The following is a 19,462-nucleotide window of genomic DNA, read 5'->3' as shown; positions in this document are numbered from 1 at the left end:
CAGATGTCCAGCAGGGGCACACCAGATAGGAACGCCGTGGTAGCTGCGATCGCTCTGGTGGAATGGGCTCTCGAACGGCCGGGCAGCGGTCGGTTTGCCAACCGATGACAGTACATGATACAGCCGGAGAGCCATCTGGAAATGGAAGCCTTTGACAGAGCCTTCCCCTGATTGACAGGTCCAAAGTTCACAAAAAGTTGTGACGTTTTCCGAAAACTCTTTGTGCGGTCCACGTAGAACTTCAGCGCTCTAGCCACATCCAGCGAGTGCAAAGTCCTTTCAGCCGGCGACGAAGGCGACGGGAAGAAAACAGGCAACACCAAGGGTTCATTGAGGTGGAAGTCCGACGGCACCTTGGGCATGAAGGAGGGGTGCGTCCTGAGCACTAACCTCGTGTCGTGAAAAGTCAAGTACGGGGGCTTGCAGGAAAGGGCCTGGATCTCTCCCACCCGTCGTGCGGAGGTGATGGCCACAAGAAACGCTGTTTTCCACGACAAGAAAACGGAGCTGAGTGCAGAGACTCGAACCGAGGTACCATGAGCTTGGTCAGCACCACGTTGAGCTCCCACGCGGGGCCGGAGCCTTCATCGGCGGGAACTATCTGAACAGTCCCTTCATGAATTCTTTCACCAGACGATGAGACCACAAAGACGTCCGTCCCGTGGTTCTGGTGTATAGGGAGATCGCAGCAAGATGAATCTTGATGGAAGCGTGCGCCAGTCCAGCCTTGGCCAGCGTCAGTAGGTACGGCAGTACTTGAGGAGCCGTAATCCGTAGAGGGTTAATCTTCTGTGCGTGGCACCAGACAGAGAACCTCTTCCATTTGTGTCCGTAGCATTTAAGAGTTGAGGACGCCCTGGCTTTTGCAAGAACCTCTCTGCAGTCGGCCGGTATGTTGTCGTAACCTCCAAACTCTAACGCTGCAGGAGCCAGGCCTGCAAGTTCAGCGACTTCGGGTCGTGATGGAGGATGGCGCATCCTTCCCTGGAGAGAAGATCCGCGTCCACTGGCAGCTTGATTGACGGGGACGCTGACAAGTCCAGAAGGTCTGGGAACCATATCTGCCTCGGCCACGCAGGTGCGACGAGGATCATCCTGCACCGTGACCTCTTGAGCTGGTTGATGAGCCGGATCAGCAACGGCAATGGAGGGAACGCGTATAGAAACAGGCCCTCCCAGGGAAACGAGAAAGCATTGCCCATGCTCCTCGGCTGGGGAAACCTGCTGGCGAACCTCCGGCACTTGGAGTTTGTCGGCGTCGTGAACAGATCGATCTGAGGTGTGCCCCACCGTCGGAAGAGACGGTCCACTAGATCCTGTCGTAGTTCCCACTCCTGGCACGAGCGCAGCTCTCTGCTGAGCGAGTCGGCAATGGTGTTTTGTATTCCTGCCAGATGAAACGGCACCAGAAACATCCTTTGTGCGACGGCCCAATGCCACAGATCCTGCGCCTCCTTGGACAGGGCTGGGGATCTGGTACCGCCCTGCATCCTTATGTAGAACATGGTGGTGGTGTTGTTGGTGAAGATCCTCACCACCTTGCCCTTGAGGGACGGAAGAAAGGACTTGAGGGCCCAAAACACTGCACGGAGCTCCAGGACGTTGATATGGAGGGACTTCTCCGTCGGAAGCCAAAGGCCTCTCCCGTGCAGATTTTCGGTGTGCGCTCCCCACCCTTCCAGGGAGGCATCCGTGGTCACTGTCTTCTGGTGGCCCGGGGTCTGGAAGTCCATGCCCGCCGTCAGATGCGCACGGGTGCCCCACCACCGGATCGCTCGTCGGAAGCTCTCGTCGACTGTGATCCTGTCCTCGAAGCTGCCAGTCGTCTGGATCCAGCGAGCGTCCAGGAACTCCTGTAATGGGCGCATCTGAAGCCTGCACAGGCGGATGAGATAAATGCAAGAAGACATCATTCCGAGGAGGGATTTGATGGACCTCACCCTGGCCGCGTCCGCAACCAGCATCCGCTGCGCCTTGCCCAAGATGGCCCTCGTCCTTTCCTCCGACGGAGAGGCCAGAAGTGCCACTGTGTCGAGTTTCGCTCCCAAAAACAGTGCGTCTTGCGCGGGCACCAGGTGGGACTTGGCGTAATTTATGGAGAATCCCAGGTCCGTGAGTAGTTGGACGGTCCTCGCCGTGTGCTCCGCGGCGAGCTCCCTTGTCCTTGCTTGGATGAGCCAGTCGTCCAGGTAGGGGTAGACGTGGATCCCCTCCAGGCGCAGCCGCGCCGCCACCGGTGCGAGGCACTTGGTGAACACCCTGGGTGCCGACCTCAATCCGAAGGGAAAGGCTCTGAACTGGTAGTGACGCCCTTGGACCACGAATATGAGAAACTTTCGGTGTCCCTTTAGGATGGGGATATGGAATTAAGCATCCTCCAAATCCAACGACGACAGGAAATCGCCCTCCTCCAGCTGACCCAGGACGTGCTGGAGGGTGACCATCCGGAACTTCTGTGCCTTGATGAATTTGTTCAGTCGTCGTAGGTCCAGGATGGGACGCCATCCTCCTGTCTTCTTCTTCACGAGGAAGTATCTTGAGTAAACTCCGGAGCCCCGAAGCCTCTTTGGGACGAGCTCGATGGCCTTTCTTGAGCATCGCCTTTACCTCCAAGAGAAGTTGAGGGACGTGATGTTCCTTCCTGGCCACGGGGGGGATGCGCGGGCACTTCTTTAGAAACTCGAGCGTGTGACCCTGGGCCAGGGTGTCCAGCACCCAACGGTCGGTGGAGATGGACTCCCACACGCTGACAAAGTTCGCCAGCCGGCCTCCCACTGGGATGCTTCGGTGGGGGCCCGACCCCATGGCCGGTTCAGTCCTGCTTCGATGAGGCTTTGCTGCCTTGTCCTCCCTGGCGACGACGGCGGGGTCCGCCCGACTTGCCTCGTCCCCTGTAGGCTTCCTGTGACGACGAACGGGCCACTTGACGGTAGGTGGAATATCCGCCGCCGGAACCTTTGGAGGCACCCTGCTTGCCTCTGGTGCTCCGAAAGGGCGGCCGACGTTGCTGGAGAACACCAAGAGCCCGGGCCGTCTCTGTGTCCGTCTTGATGGCTTGTAGGGAATCGTCCACTGTTTTCCCAAACAGGTTGCTCCCGTCGAACGGCATGTCCAAAGCTCTGGTCTGCACGTCCTGCTGGAAGTCCGTTGCCTTGAGCCATCCACGCCGTCTAAGGCACACACCGTTGCCCAACTGGCAAAACCCAGTGTCAGCGATGTCCGTCGCTATCGTAATGGCGTGGTCCGACGCCACTTCTCCTTCCTGCAAGATCTCTAGGGCCTCCGCCCTCTTGTCGTCCGGTAGGAAGTCCAGCAGGAGGGTGATCTTGTACCACAACTCCCTGTCGTAGCGGGCTACGATAGCCAAGGCATTGGCAGCCTTAATCGTCGTCGCTGCCGATGAGATGACTCTGCGTCCCATCGTGTCCAGTTTCTTTCCTTCGCCGTCCGGGGGGGAGGTTGACGTAGAGGCCGAAGCCCGCCCCGCTTTCTTCCTGGCCGCCGCGGAGACGACCGAGTCTGGGGTCGGCTATGCCCGAAGGCACAAGGGGGCCGCGTTCGGGACCCGGTACTACTTCTCGTACCGATCCCTTCTCGCAGGCGTTGTGGATGGGTTCTTGAGGAGGGCGAGACCCTCATCCCAGATACCATCCAGTAGAGGTACAGCGAGTACCGTCTTCCTCTTGGTCTTGCGCCGTTGATAAAGGAAACCTTCCTTCTTCTTCTCTTCCGGGCAGAGCTGGAAATGTGAATCCATGCCAGACCATTGCTGGAGAACAACAATTACAGGTAAGTACTTGTTCCTTCTTTCCCACTGTTAAAACTTGTGAAGTGCCTTTTTGCTCGGTTTTCACTCTTGCTCAAACTTGTCTACAATTTAACCAGGGAGTTGTGTATACTTTTCTTGACTGATTTTAACTTGCTTTAATAACTGTGATTTATGTGTTGAACTAGAATGGCATGAAACGATCCAATCTCGTCGGGTGGGGAAGCCCGGGGAGGAGGTGACGACGGAAGATCCTCGTCGTAAACTTCGTCGTCTGTACCCGTCGCGGCCGTGTCCGTGTCCGTCCCCGTATCATCCCCACGGGTCGTGGACAGGGAGGAGGGCTGAGCAGGGCGCAATGGTTCAAAAGGAGGTGGAGGATGAATCCTCCTTCTCTTAGGAGGAGGGCTCCCAGAAGGGCCTGGCTCCGGGTCCCCGTCGGGAGCGGTTCCTCCATTGGTGGTAACGGCAATCTCGTCCTTATCTCCGAGCATAAGGACTGTATGGCCAACAAAATGGCAGCCGAGTTGTCTTGCGGCACTGGTTGAGGGGATTCCGACGGGCGGTCAGGAACCTCATCGGCACCCTCGACGTTCTCGTCGTCTCCTTCGTCGGGGTCCCTCCCGACGGGCTGGTCTTCTTCCACCCCAATGCCGTGGCTTAAGACTTCGATCAGCTCCTCTTCAGAGGTTGAGGCTGAATCCACGATGGCCTCCTGCCCCCCTTTTTCTTCTCTGTCGGACGTTTCACGGGGGTCCTGTCGATGGGCTTGAAAGAGGACTCCCTCCGCGGTGGCAGGGAACTGTGGGCCCCGAGGTCGCTTCCACTGGTGTAGCCTCCACAGGCTGAGCCAGGGCCGCCGCGACTGTCTCGATAGAGGCCTTGGCAGGGTGGATCAAGGCTTTCACCACCTTAGGTGCGCTCACCGCCTTCTCCTTGGGGGGAGGGTCACCGCCTCCCTCCCCCTCCGATGGGGCCTTCAAGCTCGACTGGGGCCTCTCCAGAAGCTTCGCCGGGTGCTCGGACTTCCTCTTACCCGAGCCAGAGCGTTGGCTCGTGGTTGATGGCGCCGGGGAGGTTGCGCCTGCCTGGCAACCAAAGAGCCCGACCGTTCGGCGCTCCCGGTGCCAGCGGACTCGCGGTGCTTGGCCTTCTGTTGGGCCCCCGTCGCCGGGGCGCACTCAAAGGGCTTAGAAGACCGCTCGGACTTCTTCTTTTTCTCGCCTTCCCTTCCAGCCAGTTGGCGAGACGCAGATGGCGGTCCTTCATAGTCCCCTCCGACATGTTGCCGCAAAACGCACAGTCCTTCTCCACGTGCGTCTTGTCCTCATGCAGGCAGTAGAGGCAAAGGGAGTGTTCGTCCTCCTTGAAGACATTCTGAAGCTGGCATCCAGGGCAGACCCTGAACAGCTTTCCGGGCATCGAGCTTCCCTTCTCCTGGGCCATGTCCGAGATGGGCCTGAGAAACTTCTGGAGTCCTCCAAAAGCGTGGCTCGACGAAATCGTCACCCTTGAGGGGCGTAGAAGAATCCGACACGGGTCCCCGTTGATCGGATAAAGAAACGGTGGAGCTTGAGGCTCTTTTGACCGAAAAAAGAGAGAATTTTACTATGAAAAAGCGTGAAAACACACTAAAGCTCGAGAGCAATAGCACAAGGATCCCAACACTTGAACGTGCGGTAAAAATCTGAAGATGGCTGCCAGAGGCGGGGCTTAGGGAGATGGCAGTCATTGGCTGTGGTCAGTATGACGCAGAGATCAGTGATTGGTTACTACTACGAAAGACAGATCAGAAACAAAACTGATACTGATTTTTCTTTACCGAGGATTCCCAGCCTGACGACAGGGAATATTCATGAGCATGTGAATCCATGCCAGACCCCATGCTGGAGAAAAGGTGGTTTTAAGAGTTAGGTGCACCAACACAGTTCTAGTTGAGAAGCAATGTAGAGAAAGCAGTTATAACAGATTCAGCCAGAGTCAATAGGCCTGTGCCAGAGTCAGTGGTACAGGGCAAAGAGCCCAGGAGCAAAAATGTTCTTGTAGCTGCAGTCAAGTCTTTGTTAAATGATTCAAAAAGGTGGATGCAGCAGGTGAAAGACAATGTTAGATGATAGGGGTGGCCAACCCAGCAGGTAGGTAAAGGATTTAAAACACCTTTAGCGCTACCAAACGAAAAGGAAGACCTGGCAGAACAAAGTACCTTAAAATGTAAAAGAGGCTCCTGCGGTGGCGTTTGTTCCTGGCAGTTCCTGCAGTTCGGGAGATCCAGCAGAGGAAGAGAGACTCTCGTCGTGGTGGAAGGTTCGAGTAACTGCACTGCCCAGGGATGTAACCAGCCGCGGTGCTGCCAAACGAATAAAAGGTACACTCCTTTAAATCGCGGTCCGGGTTGACGGGTGCCTGGCCATCCGTTCTCTGAGTGCAGGGCACTGACGATTTGAGCAAGGCAGGTCCTGGAGGCGATTGGCAAACTGGTTGGCCCCACCAGCGCAAGGGAAGAAGGCTCTTGCAGATGAAGATCTTCTCTCGACGTGTGGAGAAAACTGGTGAGGCGCTGCAGCAGGGCTTCACCGGTGGTTCAGTTGGTGCAGATATCTTTTGCTTCTCACCTCTTCGGCTTCTTAGTGCCAGTGGCGACGTCTTGCTCTTCCAGTCCTCAGGACCCTGCTTTTATGCAAAAAGATCCCCATTCATACAGCCTAGCTGTCACTCACACAGTGGAGTGGTCATCCTGGTGGGAGACCCTGAGGCAACCCTGTCCACGGGTCCTACTCCCCCTCCCACACCGTGGTTCCACCCCAGACTCAGTGGCGCAGAAAGGAGGGCTTCTTGGTAGAAGCTCCCCAAAAGGACGAACAAAGGATCCCCGACCTGGGTTAGGAGTTTAGAGAAAGACACAAGAAAGAATGTTCTGTCAAATAAAACCTACTGGAGCAAAGTTAATATAAAAATAGCCCGGTGGTATGTTACAGGCTGTCAGTAAATGTGGTAGCTTCAAACAATGGGAAAATCCCATAGAGAAACATTTGCGGTCGAATATTTTTGGTAGTAACCACTGCTACCAGCCAGAAAACTTTTGAGAGCGGACTGTACGGTACGGTACCCTCTCGAAAATGAACATAAGAGAAAAACGATTAACCCTTGCCAGTACCTCCATAGTAAGATGGGTTGTACTGGTTTTGTTCATAAAGAGTGACTAGTAAAGTCAATGGGGACTTTACATGCCCTGGGAGACAGTGGTCAGTCCCAGGGTATGGAGTCTATGTTTGGGGGTCGCTACGACACCCCTGTGTCACTGCACGGAGGATGCTGTGTAACACATGTGGATAAAGATGGTTTCTATGAGGGTGAGATAAACCCCATAGACCTTAAACACAAAAAATAGCCTAGAACACACATAGCAAATATGCCCAAGAGTGGGAAAAAGAGTCACACTCTTAGCAGGAGAAAAAAGACAAACCCTTAAAATCCAGCAAAGGTGATGGGGGACTCTATAGGTAAGGGAAATTAGCCATAGAATGAGAATTCTCCCTAACAGGACCCTTCAAGGTTGTGGGCAAACCTGGAGATGTGAACTATTTGGTGGACTTAGGCAGACCTAAGGAGGCTCCCAGAGTCTTTCACACCAACCGTTTGAAGGCATATGTCTCGAGACCAGAAGTGGGAGCTTTGCTTCTAGCTTCAGCTCAAGAGGAAGAGGAGAGTGAACCTCTACCAGACCTCCTCAGAGGCCAACCTTTGGATGAGAAAATAGAAGGAGTTAATCTCTCTTCTCAGCTGAATTCTGAACAACAGGAGTGCAAAGTTCTGTTGAATCAGTTTGCCTCCCTGTTTTCATTTTCACCAGGCTTGACCCCTTGGGGCTAGCATGATATTCTCACTGGTGACTGTTTACCTGTGAAATGCAGAGGTTACAGAATGTCAGAGCATGTGAGAGCCCACATCAAAGGAGAGTTCAACACGATGCTTGATCTCGGGGTTATAGAGCCCTCTACAAGTCCATGATCTAGTCCAGTTGTTCTAGTACGAAAAGCAGGATCCAAGGAGTTGAGATTCTTTGTGGAATATAGCGCTCTAAATGCAGTCACTAAGACTGATGCCCATCCTTTGCCAAGGACTGATGAGCTGTGGATAGACTTGGTTCAGCCAAGTACCTCAGTACATTTGACCTAACTTCAGGCTACTGGCAAATAGCCCTGACAAACCATGCCAAGGAGAAAACTGCATTCTCAACCCTAGCAGGCCTCTACCAGTTTAAGGTTATGCCTTTTGGACTAAAGAATGCACCTGCTACATTCCAAAAGATGGTCAATCAAGTTCTGAATGGGATGGAGGACTTCTGCATGGCATACTTGGCTGACATTGCAGTGTTCAGCCCTACATGGAAAGAACATATGGATCACTTAGGATATGTTTTGCAGGCTCTTGAGCAGGCCCATCTGACCATAAAGGCAAGTAAACATCAAATTGGTCAGAGCAAAGTGGTCTACCTTGGTCATGAGGTAGGAGGAGGTGAAATAAGGCCATTGCCCAGCAAGGTACAAGCTGTGCAAAACTGGGCCACCCCTACTACTGAAACCCAAGTGAGAGCTTTCCTAGGCCTCACTGGGTACTACAGGAATTTCATAGAGAACTATGGGACCATAGCTTTTCTCTCTTGAATGTAATCTGCTCTAATTCCCTAAAAAGGTTAGATGGAATGAGGAGTGCACTCAAGCCTTTGAAAACCTGAAGAAAGCCCTTTGCCAAGCTCCAGTCCTAAGAGCTCCTGATTATAACCAACCCTTCATTGTGCAGACAGATGCCTCCAATATAGGTATAGGTGCAGTCCTTAGTCAACTGGATGAGAAAGGTAGGGAGCACCCCATTTGCTTCATCAGTATGAAACTGAAGGAACCAGAAACAAGGTGGGCAACCATAGAGCATGAATGTTTTGCCATTGTGTGGCCTCTGAAGAGGTTTAGACCATACTTGTATGGATCTACTTTTGTGATTCAGGCAGATCACCACCCCTTGAGATGGTTAATGCAAATGAAAGGGGAACACCCAAAACTACTCAGATGGTCAATCTGCCTGCAATGGTTTGATTTCACCATGGAGCACAGAGCAGGTTGTCACCACCAAAATGCTGATGGCCTCTCTAGGATGTTTTTAACTGACTAGAGGTAGAGATTCATCCAGGAGTGGATTAAATCCTCCTGTCCCTTAGTCTAGGGGGTTTGAGGGGGCGAGTGTTGGGGAGAGTTCTCAAGTATGGCTAATTTCCCTTAACTAGTGAGTCCCTCAGCAGCTTTGCTGGATTTCTAGGATTTATTTTTTTCACTTGGTCAGAATGTGAGCCTTTTTTCACACTCTTACATGTGTTTTGCTGTGTGTATTTAACATTTATTGTGTTCATGGACTGTGAAGCCTCACCTACTCCACAGGCATCATCTTTTACTATGTGTTACACAGCACCCTCAGTGCAGTAACACAGGGTTGTCTTTTAGACTTCCCAACTCAGACTCCATTTCCTGGGGCTGACTACTGTGCCCCAGAACATGTAATGTAAAGTTGCCATTAACTTTACTAGTCTCTTTTAAATCCACAGACCTAGTACAAACCATCTTACATGGAGTACTGGAAAGGGTTACTACTTATCCCTTTTTGTCTGTCTCTCTTGGAGCATTGTTTTGCTCCCTTTCCAATAAGACCTGGCTGGTGGCAGTCGTAACAAACCTAATTTTTCTACCACGGCTATCTTAAATAACCCTGGTATTGTTTAGGCTATTTTGGTAGTCTCAAACTTAAACCTGCTTGACCATGTTGTTTTTAATATTGTTACAGCTGGGTTTAGTCGCCATTTCTTTTTGGAAAAGTCTTTCTCGTGTTCGTCTCTACCCGCCAAACTAGGTTTGGTTTCTTTGTTCACCGTCTTTTCGCGGGCTTTCACACAGAAGCCCTCCTTTAGGCGCCTGAATGTCTGGGTAGGCAGGATGTGAGGGAGGGGTTTTAGGACCCCTGCCATGGGTTCCCTTGGTAACCCAAGTCGCACTCCTGTTTGATTGGCTGGGTGACTGTCCCCGCCAGGACAGCCACCCTGCTGTGTGATTGACAGCCAGGCTGTGTGAATGGGGGAAAACTGCATAAAAAGCAGGTCTCTGGGTCTGGAAGAGCAGAGTCGCCACTGGAATGAGAGAACCGAAGAGGAGATGACAGAAGAGTACCCCTACAATGACTTAACCACCCGGTGAAGCCCTGCTGCAGGTCCGAATCTTCAGACTCCAACGACAGAGAGGATCTTCCAAGAATCTTCTTCCCTTGAGCTGATGGGACCAACCAGTTCACTCAAACTCCAAGCCAGGACCCCCTCTTCTGGTCGAATTCGCTGTACAGAGCTACAGTGGGACGGATAGCCAGGAAGGTGGGACCCTGCTTGGGTTTTAAGGAGCACACCTTTTATTTGTTGCTTTGCTCTGCTGCTGGTTTCTTCCCTGGGTAGTGCAGGACCCTCCAGTCTTCCTACTTCATGTCAGTCCGACAGTTGCTTCAGGAACTACCGGGAACGTCCGCCGCAGCTACAGTTTCTGTTCTATTTAAGGTACTATTCAACATCCGGTTGTTCGTTTCGTCCAGCCGTGGTGGAAGGGTGTGAAACCTTTCGCCAATCCGAGAGCTTGTCCTTCTCTTCTCTTTAAGCTAACTTTGTCTTTCCCTCCCTTTTAATTAACAGAGTGCCATTTTGCTCCCACTTCATTTTGTCTGGAAACTATTGGGAGTGGTGTGGTGTATTAAGAGTGTGATTTTTGAACTGCTTCACTTTGGTGAAATGTTATACAACTGAAGAGTAAATAAATGTATATTCTTTTACTTGGAAACCTTTAGTCAGTGTTTGTTTGAATCATAGTAATTGCTGTCATTTGTGTAACTATTGATACTGCTCACTTGCTCTTGAGATAAGTCTGGCTGCTCAGCCATTGCTACCACTTTACTGTGTAGTACAGGCTTGTACCAAAGGTGAATTTGTGCTGCCACTTGCAGTCCTAATTGTGTGTAGTGTGCCCAAAGGGTACTGCATATAATTCTGCCTAACATACCCTCAACACGATTGACTAGCTCAGGCCAGGGTTTTCGAACAGCCGGAATCCCTTTTTCTAGGGCCGAGTGGACATCAACATAGTTACCGGTAGCTCCGAAATCGAAGATGGCCGCTGTTGACCAGGTGTTGCCAGAGGCAGCAGCAAAAGAAGCAGAGACAGTGAAAGGACCAAACGACTTGGAGTCTGGGAAGGGACCGCTCGACAACTGGACTCCTATTGTCGAGCTTTGGCATTTCCCTGTTTCTTGGTGGGTTTTTTACGACAGGACACAATTAAAACATACATTTTTTTTCTCCAGTGTTCCCTCTCGTCAGAGGACAATGGACCAGGCAGTGCCCCAATCTGCATGGGCTCACCATTTCCAGTGGATTGTACCTGTGGAGCAGGTGTGGGAGGAGGTATGCCCTTTCTTTCTCCTCTCCTTTAAGCCGCATGGGCGTCAATCTGTAGGACCAGGTCTGGTAGTTCTGGGAAAGCCGTGGGGACTACTGGCACAGTGGTGAACGTGTCCTTTAAAGTAACCGACAGTCCTTTGTAAAACAGGGCCGCCCTTTTCTCCTCTGGCCATCCCGTCTCGGCTACCAGCTGGTTAAACTGGGCCAGGTAGGTTAATAGGGATGTGTCACCCTGCTGTAAACCTAGCAATTCAAGATCAGTGGCCTGTGTCTTATAGCGTGTATCGAAGACACGTCCTAAGGCTGTTATCATAGCATCACAGTCGTAAAGCTTGTGACTGACTGCCTTGTTCCAATAGAGGATTGGCCCAGACGGCAGCGGTACCACCCAAACATGAAAGTACAAAGGCAGCCTTAGTCGTGGAATCAGGAAAAGGTCCAAAAGTGTTTCAGGTCTCCGTTAAACCGTTCCGGTGGAGCCAGAGGAAACTGGGCAGCCATGTATACAGGAACAGTATCCTGCCTGGACAAGGAGGAACTGGGGCTGGCGTCAAGTGCCCGAGCAGATGCCTCAGCCCCTGGTGGTCTGATACTTGCATGTATCTCATTGATACAGCGTTGTGTGGAATCATGGGCAGCCGCCATATCCGAACAGAGTTCAGCAACCATCTGAACCATGTTAGCCAGGGTGTCGTTGGTTTCCATATTGAAGGCTTCCGATTTTGTCAGATTGCACCCCTACTGGACCAAGAAGAATATTGGTGTCCTGGATCTAAGTAAGTGACCACGTTGTGTAGGAGAAGAATTCTTCCTACCAATGGACCCCTTTGGTGTGCTTAAAAGTACCACCAGAGGGATCTATTAATTGAAAGATGTGTAGGACGCACACTGGACACCACTGGCTACAGAAAGGAAAAAGGCACAGAATCAATACAAGCCAGAGTATTGTATAAGTGAGAGAAAATGACAATACAATGGAATCTAACCTGGTTATTTTTCGATGATTGGTAGTGATACAAGTCGAGCCCTGCGTTACCATGGAAGTGGTGTTCCCCCTGTAACAGATAAACCCAGGTGAGTTGGGGAACACTAAGAATGATAGGAAGGAGTACAACAATTCTGAGATGAATCTTACCAACAGGTGTAGGTAGGAGGTCGAAGTCCTTCGTGCAGTAGGTAGATCCAGAGGGGACTAACCCGCTGGCAGGAGGACGCCTAAAAAGAGTCCAAAGAATCCAAACGGAGTCCTCCTATTCACAATGGCACGAGGATGCCTAGATACGGTAATACAAAGCACAAGAGGCAGTCTCGGGTCCGTTTTCTATATCTGTGCAAATGGGGTACCGGTGGCTGGCGAGGAGGACAGGAAAACAAGCAGTCCAGATGGAAGGTGAGGTCAGCAACGTGAAGGCAATTTCATGAACAGAGGGAAGAAGTAGGCAATCCTTACTAGAAGTCCGAGTCGTTGGGTTGCGGTACGTGGCTCCGGAGTCTGTGAAACAAAACAGAGTCGAAGACAGGGGAATTCAAGAACTAGACTAGGGATTAGGCAAGGCAAGTCTGCTAGAACAGGCACAAGGTCGATACACAAGAGAGCGTGGAAATAAGGGGACAAGGTACAAAGTAGCTATTGGAAAGCAATCAGAAGAACCGACACTGCTAGGGCGTAGCTTTAATGGAACAAGTCGCATGACGACGCCGAGTGCGATACCTCCGTCGCAGCGTGCGTCGTAGACTATGCCCAAAGTACCAATGTTTCCATGGTAACCCCCAACGTAACCGAAACAATGCGTGGTGAGCATAGGATGTTGCGGTTTTCTGAGAACGGTATCGTGGATGACAGGAAACAGAACAGTTTGTGTTGGAAAACCCCAAGTGAGTAGTAGCTGGCAGTCGAGAACCCTGTGTGAGTGAAGACGGGGGGCATGTCTACAAGTGGTTTCCTGACAGACCCAAAGTGGTGGCAATAGGGTGCAGAAAATGATCGAGCCAGCATGGCTGGATAGATTGTGTCGTAAAAACACAGCAATGGCCCTCTCATGGGCAAAATCCTCCAGCAGGTATGTAAACCTGCTGTATTCCTGAGAATCTGAAAGAATTGTGTGTAGCAATAGGATCTCCCCAAGAAATTCCACACACAAACAATCACACAAAGGGTTTCCAAAGATTTTGGCAGCCAGACATATAAATTGGCCCCAAAATCCACTAAACATACAGGAAAGCCAGCATACTTTGTGTATTGGCATATCCAGGGCCACAGACCAGTCAAGAACACTACAAAGGGTGTACGGTTGGGCTCAACTTGATCCCATGTATGCACAAGGGCCATTTTAGTCCTGGGTTTCCCAAACAAACAAAAAAAAATTGCAACGAACTAGACTTAAAAAATACATTAGCACCTCAGTGAAAAGCTAAATGGTGCATTGCTATTAATGATGTAAATCAGCTTGCACCCCTGGTGAAACCCAAACTAAATTACAACAGCCACCAGCCTACCTGTTACGCTCACCTGGCTCCCACAGAGGTGTCGATCTGGACTGGACTGCTGCGGTCTCCACCAATGTGACGCGTAGAGCCGAGATGATGGACTGGACTGGCCCACCTAGCTTTGTTTGCTTGGCCCGTAGGAATATTCATCTGCAAGTGGAGAAAGGGAATTAACCATCCGTGGAGTTGAGCGTAAATCCCCCCCACCCCGTTGTTCTCCCCACTGATCACCTTGGATGTCCCCTCTTATAGTCTCACCTGATGATTTGAAAAGATGAGCTCTCCATCCTGCATTGAGCGCAGGGGCGCGTAGATAACCAGTTGCTTCACTGGCTCGAAGGAATTGGTGATTTCCAGGACAAAATTGACTCCGATATTCCCAGCAAGACGCCGTAAGTATGTAGTTCGTAAGAGTTCAAATGCCTGACTTTCACTCTTGTCCGATTCCTTGCAGGTTCCTTGTGGCAACCGGTAATATTCTGGTAAGGATTTGTATTATCCAACACAGTTCGATAAAATAATAAAATAATGTCCATATGTAACCTGTTGCTTTCTACCTTATTCAGGCGCTGAGAGAAAGTATGAAGTCTCGGGGAATAATGCCTCCGGCGGTAAAATCAGGTAAGTCTTTTGTGGTGAGGAGGGTTCCCCTTGTTAGTCCCTTTGTTTCACCTTGCTGTCCTTTTGTTTCCCCTTAGGGGCCGGGGTTCGGCTAGGATGCAGTGGAAGCTGCGCCGATCTGTGAAGAGGAATAGTACCCCCGGTGGTAAAATCAGGTAAGTCTATGGGGGGTATTCCTCTGTGTATTCCCTTGGCTCACCTTGCTGTTCTTGTCTTCTCCTTAGGTGCCGGAGTGCGGCGGGAACATACAGGAGGATGCAGTGAAATGTGAAGATGCTGCGAAGGCCAGTGAGTTCAGCGTGGCGCTCCAGCAGGCGAGGCGACGCGCATAAAATAACTTTTTTCTTCCAGCTCGAAGGATCGGGAATTCAGGTAAGGATCAAAGGTATTGCTCTTGTTCTAACCTTTTCTCCTTCTTTCTCCATTTTTCTAGGAGCTCCAAACTCGAGGCGGGCGTGGCAGAAGACTAGATGCAGACTTGCAGGCACGGTGAGCGTTACGCTGCTGGATGCAGAATAACGCGAAGCGTGTGCTGCTCTTCGGGCGTGGTTTAAATAGCCTCCAAAGTAGTTCCAGGTAAGTATTCCTCCCCAGCCCCACCCGAGTAAAAAAAATAGTTCCTAGGTAAAATAGTCCCTTCCAAGCCTCAAGGTCTGCATCAGGTAACTTTGCAGCATGGTCTGCATCAGGTAAATTTTAATCTATGAGCCTGGCGCCTACGGCGCCAGGACTGACTCACCATATGAGCCTTGGGCCATAGACGTCAGGACTGCACCCAAATAGCCCCTAGCAGGGGTTGTTGGGCTTGCTTGGGGTAACTTGATGCCTGCTTCCGGGGTTGCTGGACTTGGTCTGGGTACCCGGAGGTAGGCATCATGACACTACCACCCAAACACCAATGTAGGGTGATATAATAAATCTCAAACACAAATACGGGTGCTTAAAAACACCATTGTCTTAAGAGCAATATGGCCCATCATAGGACCAGAAGCAGGTACGAGGGTGGTCTGCAGGATGTTGATCACAGGGGGAAGCAGTAACCCCGATACATGACCTGTCTGGCTCAAGCGTTGGACACTGCCACTGCTTGCTGTAAAGTGAAATCACCCCCCTCCCCCCCTCCAATCCAGAGTATGGTGCTGGAAGCCTCCTTCACAGGGGCTTCATGCTGGTGGCACAAGGTGGTACTGCCAGAGCCCAGATGCTTCCTCATTGAGCTCCACAGCCTCTAGTTCTGGGTGGGCGGCGTGACTGCTGCTTTCCTGGGGGTGTTTGCTCCTTTACCACAGTGGGCAAAGGAGGGGAAAAGAGAGAAAACCCCTACCCCTTCCAGCTGAGGGCTGTTGGATTGTAAGGCCCAGGGACTTAGCCCTGGCATTGGAGGACTGAGACCTCTGGAGGGAGTCAGCAACCTTAACTTCAAAAAGGTTGTACTTGTCAGAGGGCATATCCAGGAGCTTCACCTGAAAGTCCTAGGTGAATCCGGAGGTTTTTCTGCAGGAATCTGTCTGCATCACAATTCCAGTGGCCATTGTCCATTCCCCCCAGTGTGCCGTTTCAAGGCTCAGCTGCAACATCTGGCATGCTGCTTTTCTGCCATCCTGAACAAGAGCACAGAAGACCTCTTTGATGTCCTCCCCAGACAGCAGGTTTTCATCTGGTCCAGAGACTGTTGACCAGAGGACAAAAGAGAATGTAGCTATGGCACAGGAAGCTTTCACTGCTCTTACGACAGGATTGCCTCAGCCGAAAAACGTCCTTCCTCATGCATCCCAGTCAGGGGCAAAGAGGGGAAACATGGATGTTTTGAGGTTGGCAGTCAGGGCCTGGACCACTAAACTCTCAAGGGAGGTATAAGTGGACAGGAAGGCTGGATCAGAAGGTGCTGGACAGTGTTTTCTAGAAAGGACTCTGCCACTGCAGGGACAGAGGCTGTTTTTCTTGCAAAACTCCACCATGGAGGCCTCTACCACCAGATTTAAAGGAAGTAAAGTCTCTTTTTGAGGATCCTCATCCAGGATGTCCTTAGTTCAAATTGAACTTTCAGTCTAGTAGAGGCTGTCAGGCCAAATGTTTCCACCACCTTCAACATCAGTTTCTGAGAATATGGATGCAGTTTTCCCCCGGAGTGGAGGTCAGCAAGATGTCTAGCACAGGAGAGGTGTCAAGGTCGCCGTCTTCCTGCAACTTCGAAACCAGCACCAACAGTTCCTCAACCTCACCATAAAATTCCTCTGGGAAATCCCTTACTTTCCTATGGCCTAGGGATGGCAGCTCAAAAGGGATAGGATCACCATTCTCAAAGTCAAAGAATTTTGCCATATTTGTGCCCAGTGAGTACAGTGTATTACTGAAGAATTTAGGTGCCGAGGTGGACAGTACCGGTGTGGGCTGCTCGACACCCACAGGCAGTCGTCTGGTGCAGTTTCGTATCGGAACCCACAGTAGCCAGGGCTGAACCGTAGGTGTACTGTCACGCCCTGTAAGGGGTCCCTGCTGGCTTGTCCAAGCGTGCCGTGGGACATGGCCTTAGCAGTCGACACCTTGGCGAAAATGTCAAGCATCTACAACCTACATGCCTTCCATTCCACCGGGTGATTTGGTTGGAAAATGGTACCTGTGGAGCGGACTCTTATGAGGAGTCCTTAGAGGGGTGACTTCTCTATGTGAAGAAGAATGGCACCGTGAAGAATCCCTGGGATAGCAGGACCTCTTATACAGTGCTCCTTGTCCTTATGGGTCGTGGATCGGGAATGTTCTGTCCCCTGCTCCCAGCGATCTCAAACGTGTTCTGCTGTACCTTTTGATAGACATCTGTCCATAATCCGTTCAGGACATGGAGCCTAGGGACTTCATGGGATTCAACATGATGCAGAAGTTTAGTAACATTGTACATGAAGTGTAGAGTGTGTGCAGAAGAAAGAAACCGAGTTCATGGGACGCTGCCATGCAATATATACTGGCCCGACATGTCTGTTGCGGGGCACCTAGAGGTGTTGAGCAGAGCCGAGCTGCACCTCCTGGTGGCAGAAAGGCTTCCAGAGATCAGCTCTCCTGGAGACAAAATATCATTGATGAGGAACCCATAAGAGGAAGGAATCCCCATGAAATGTCTGCTCGGAAATCTGGAAAACAGCTTTCACACAAGTGCAGAATCACCAGAGTATTGGCTGGGTTTGGAACGTTTCTCACAAAGAACACGCAACTGACTAAATATCAAATCAGTCAAATGGCACTATTAAAAGAGGCAAAAAAGAAAAACATCAATGCATTATTCACATTAAATATTTAAGTTAAATAATATATACCTACTGAACTGCACAAAAATATTTCATATACCATTGAGAAGAAAATGTTTATTATGTGTTAAACAGAGTTAGATTTATTAGCTGTGGAGAAAATAAAATACATTTGGAAGATTTAAGCATCGTGTTTCAAGTAGGAATACCATGGCACAATAAACTTGACATTCTTTATATTGAGTGCTTTGTACATATGAGCTAACATGGTTTGGTTAGTGGTGTTCACAGTTCCAGATGCTGTTGAGTGATATTGTTCATATGCTGACCTTTTTAACAGCAGAGAAAATATAGCAACCTCGAACTCTAGACTATTACATCTGAAATGTTACACCTCATGCTGCTTTGTGTTGGAATACAAATGTGGGACCTTCCCTGATGTAAACCTGGTTTATACATTGGTAAATCACAAACATGATTTCTGCTAATTACCTATTACAGACATCTCGAGCGAGAACTGTTGAGCCGAACAGAAGCATACAGTATATTTATTATTAAACTTTTTTGTTAGTAACCTATCAAGTTATGGCTTTCTCAAACTCTACAAAAGTGTACAAAATAGCTTCATCATTGTCTGATTCATTAACATTTACTGTCCTCCAAAGGCATTTAAAGGGTCTTCAAATATGCTGGAGACTTTACTTTCGTTTTTTGATCTTAAAGCTGATTTATCCGTCCGTACTTTTGACTTGGAAGTCTTCGATTGGTTTACAGATGAAAAGATATCATCTAAATAAAAACAAAATAAAAATGTTTTACATATATATTCATACATTTGTGACTTCATATGTGATTAACGGTACAAACTGCCCTCTTTTTAGCTTTGGCTGAAAGTAGGTGATGCTAACTTTGCCAAATTATTCCCATATATATGGGCTTTTGATAGGTGTAAGGATATAAAGTATTCAACTTGCTGTTTCTTTCCTGTAGAGTGATGATGCAATAAAATGTTTGCCTTACCCTTGCATGAAAGCGTCAGGCAGACCATGACTAATACTTTGGTCGCTCCATTCAATACACTACCTCTGGCCTCCAACCCCCTAGAAAAAATTAAAAGTTACTCACCGTACTGTCTAACGTACTCTTAGTCCATAGTCCCCTTTCCTCCATACTGTATGGGCGCCCCTTCCAAGGGATGGGAGACGGAACCTTTTTCACCAGAAAAAACCTTCCCCTTTAAATTTAGAGGCACGCGGGGGCGTGGCACAGGGTGAATGCACTGCCCTGACTCCACCATCCGGCGCCACGCCTCCGCCCCCATTGACGCATCGACAATAGATTTAACATTGCCTAATGACACCAGTATTATTAGGGGTGAGGTTGGTGGGACGAATGGAAGAAAGGGGACTATGGACTAAGAGTATGTTAGTCACTACAGTGAGTAACTTATAATTACTCTTACGTCCCGTCTCCTTTCCTCCATACTGTATGGGCAATTACAACTGATTGTAGTCCCAGGGTGGAGAGGAGACCCTCCTTAAGCAAATAGGTTTCTGAGAACCGCCTGTCCGAAAAATCGCATTAGATGTAGAGCCGGCATTCAAACAGTAATGCTTGCAGAAAGCCGAGGGAGAGGCCCAAGTGGCCACCCTGCTTATGATTTGCCAAGGGACATGGCGCTGGAATGCGATGGCCATTGTCTTGGCCCTGACCGCGTGGGCATGCATGCTGGCCGGTAGTGGCGTGTGCTGGCCCTCATACGCTTCTTTGATGGCAGAGACCATCCAGTGGGATATGGAAGCCTTAGAGGCCTGATAGCCTGGTCTTGAGCCTCCAAAAGTGACAAACAGGGTGTCCGCTTTGCAGAACCCT

General features: G+C 50.2%; 1 protein-coding gene across 5 annotated transcripts in view; it reads right to left on the bottom strand.

The window, feature by feature from the left end:
* Positions 1-17,692: 17,692 nt before the first annotated feature.
* The window catches only part of WASHC2C (WASH complex subunit 2C), a 2,476,852-nt gene continuing 2,475,082 nt past the window's right edge, over positions 17,693-19,462 (bottom strand). For 4 of the 5 annotated variants that reach the window (XM_069610544.1, XM_069610547.1, XM_069610548.1 and 1 more), the window contains one exon: positions 18,101-18,379. In XM_069610544.1, coding sequence (XP_069466645.1) covers positions 18,240-18,379 — 140 coding nt within the window. In that variant the 3' untranslated portion in view covers positions 18,101-18,239. Of the gene's footprint in view, positions 18,380-19,462 lie in introns of all 5 variants that reach the window. The other variant, XM_069610545.1, reaches the window with a different exon arrangement.

This window comes from Ambystoma mexicanum, chromosome 8 (genome assembly GCF_040938575.1).
Source record: "Ambystoma mexicanum isolate Mex_15411 chromosome 8, UKY_AmexF1_1, whole genome shotgun sequence".
In the NCBI taxonomy this organism is placed as follows: domain Eukaryota; kingdom Metazoa; phylum Chordata; class Amphibia; order Caudata; family Ambystomatidae; genus Ambystoma; species Ambystoma mexicanum.
The sequence above is the reverse complement of the archived record's forward strand: the minus strand, read 5'-3'. Positions and strand labels throughout refer to the sequence as shown.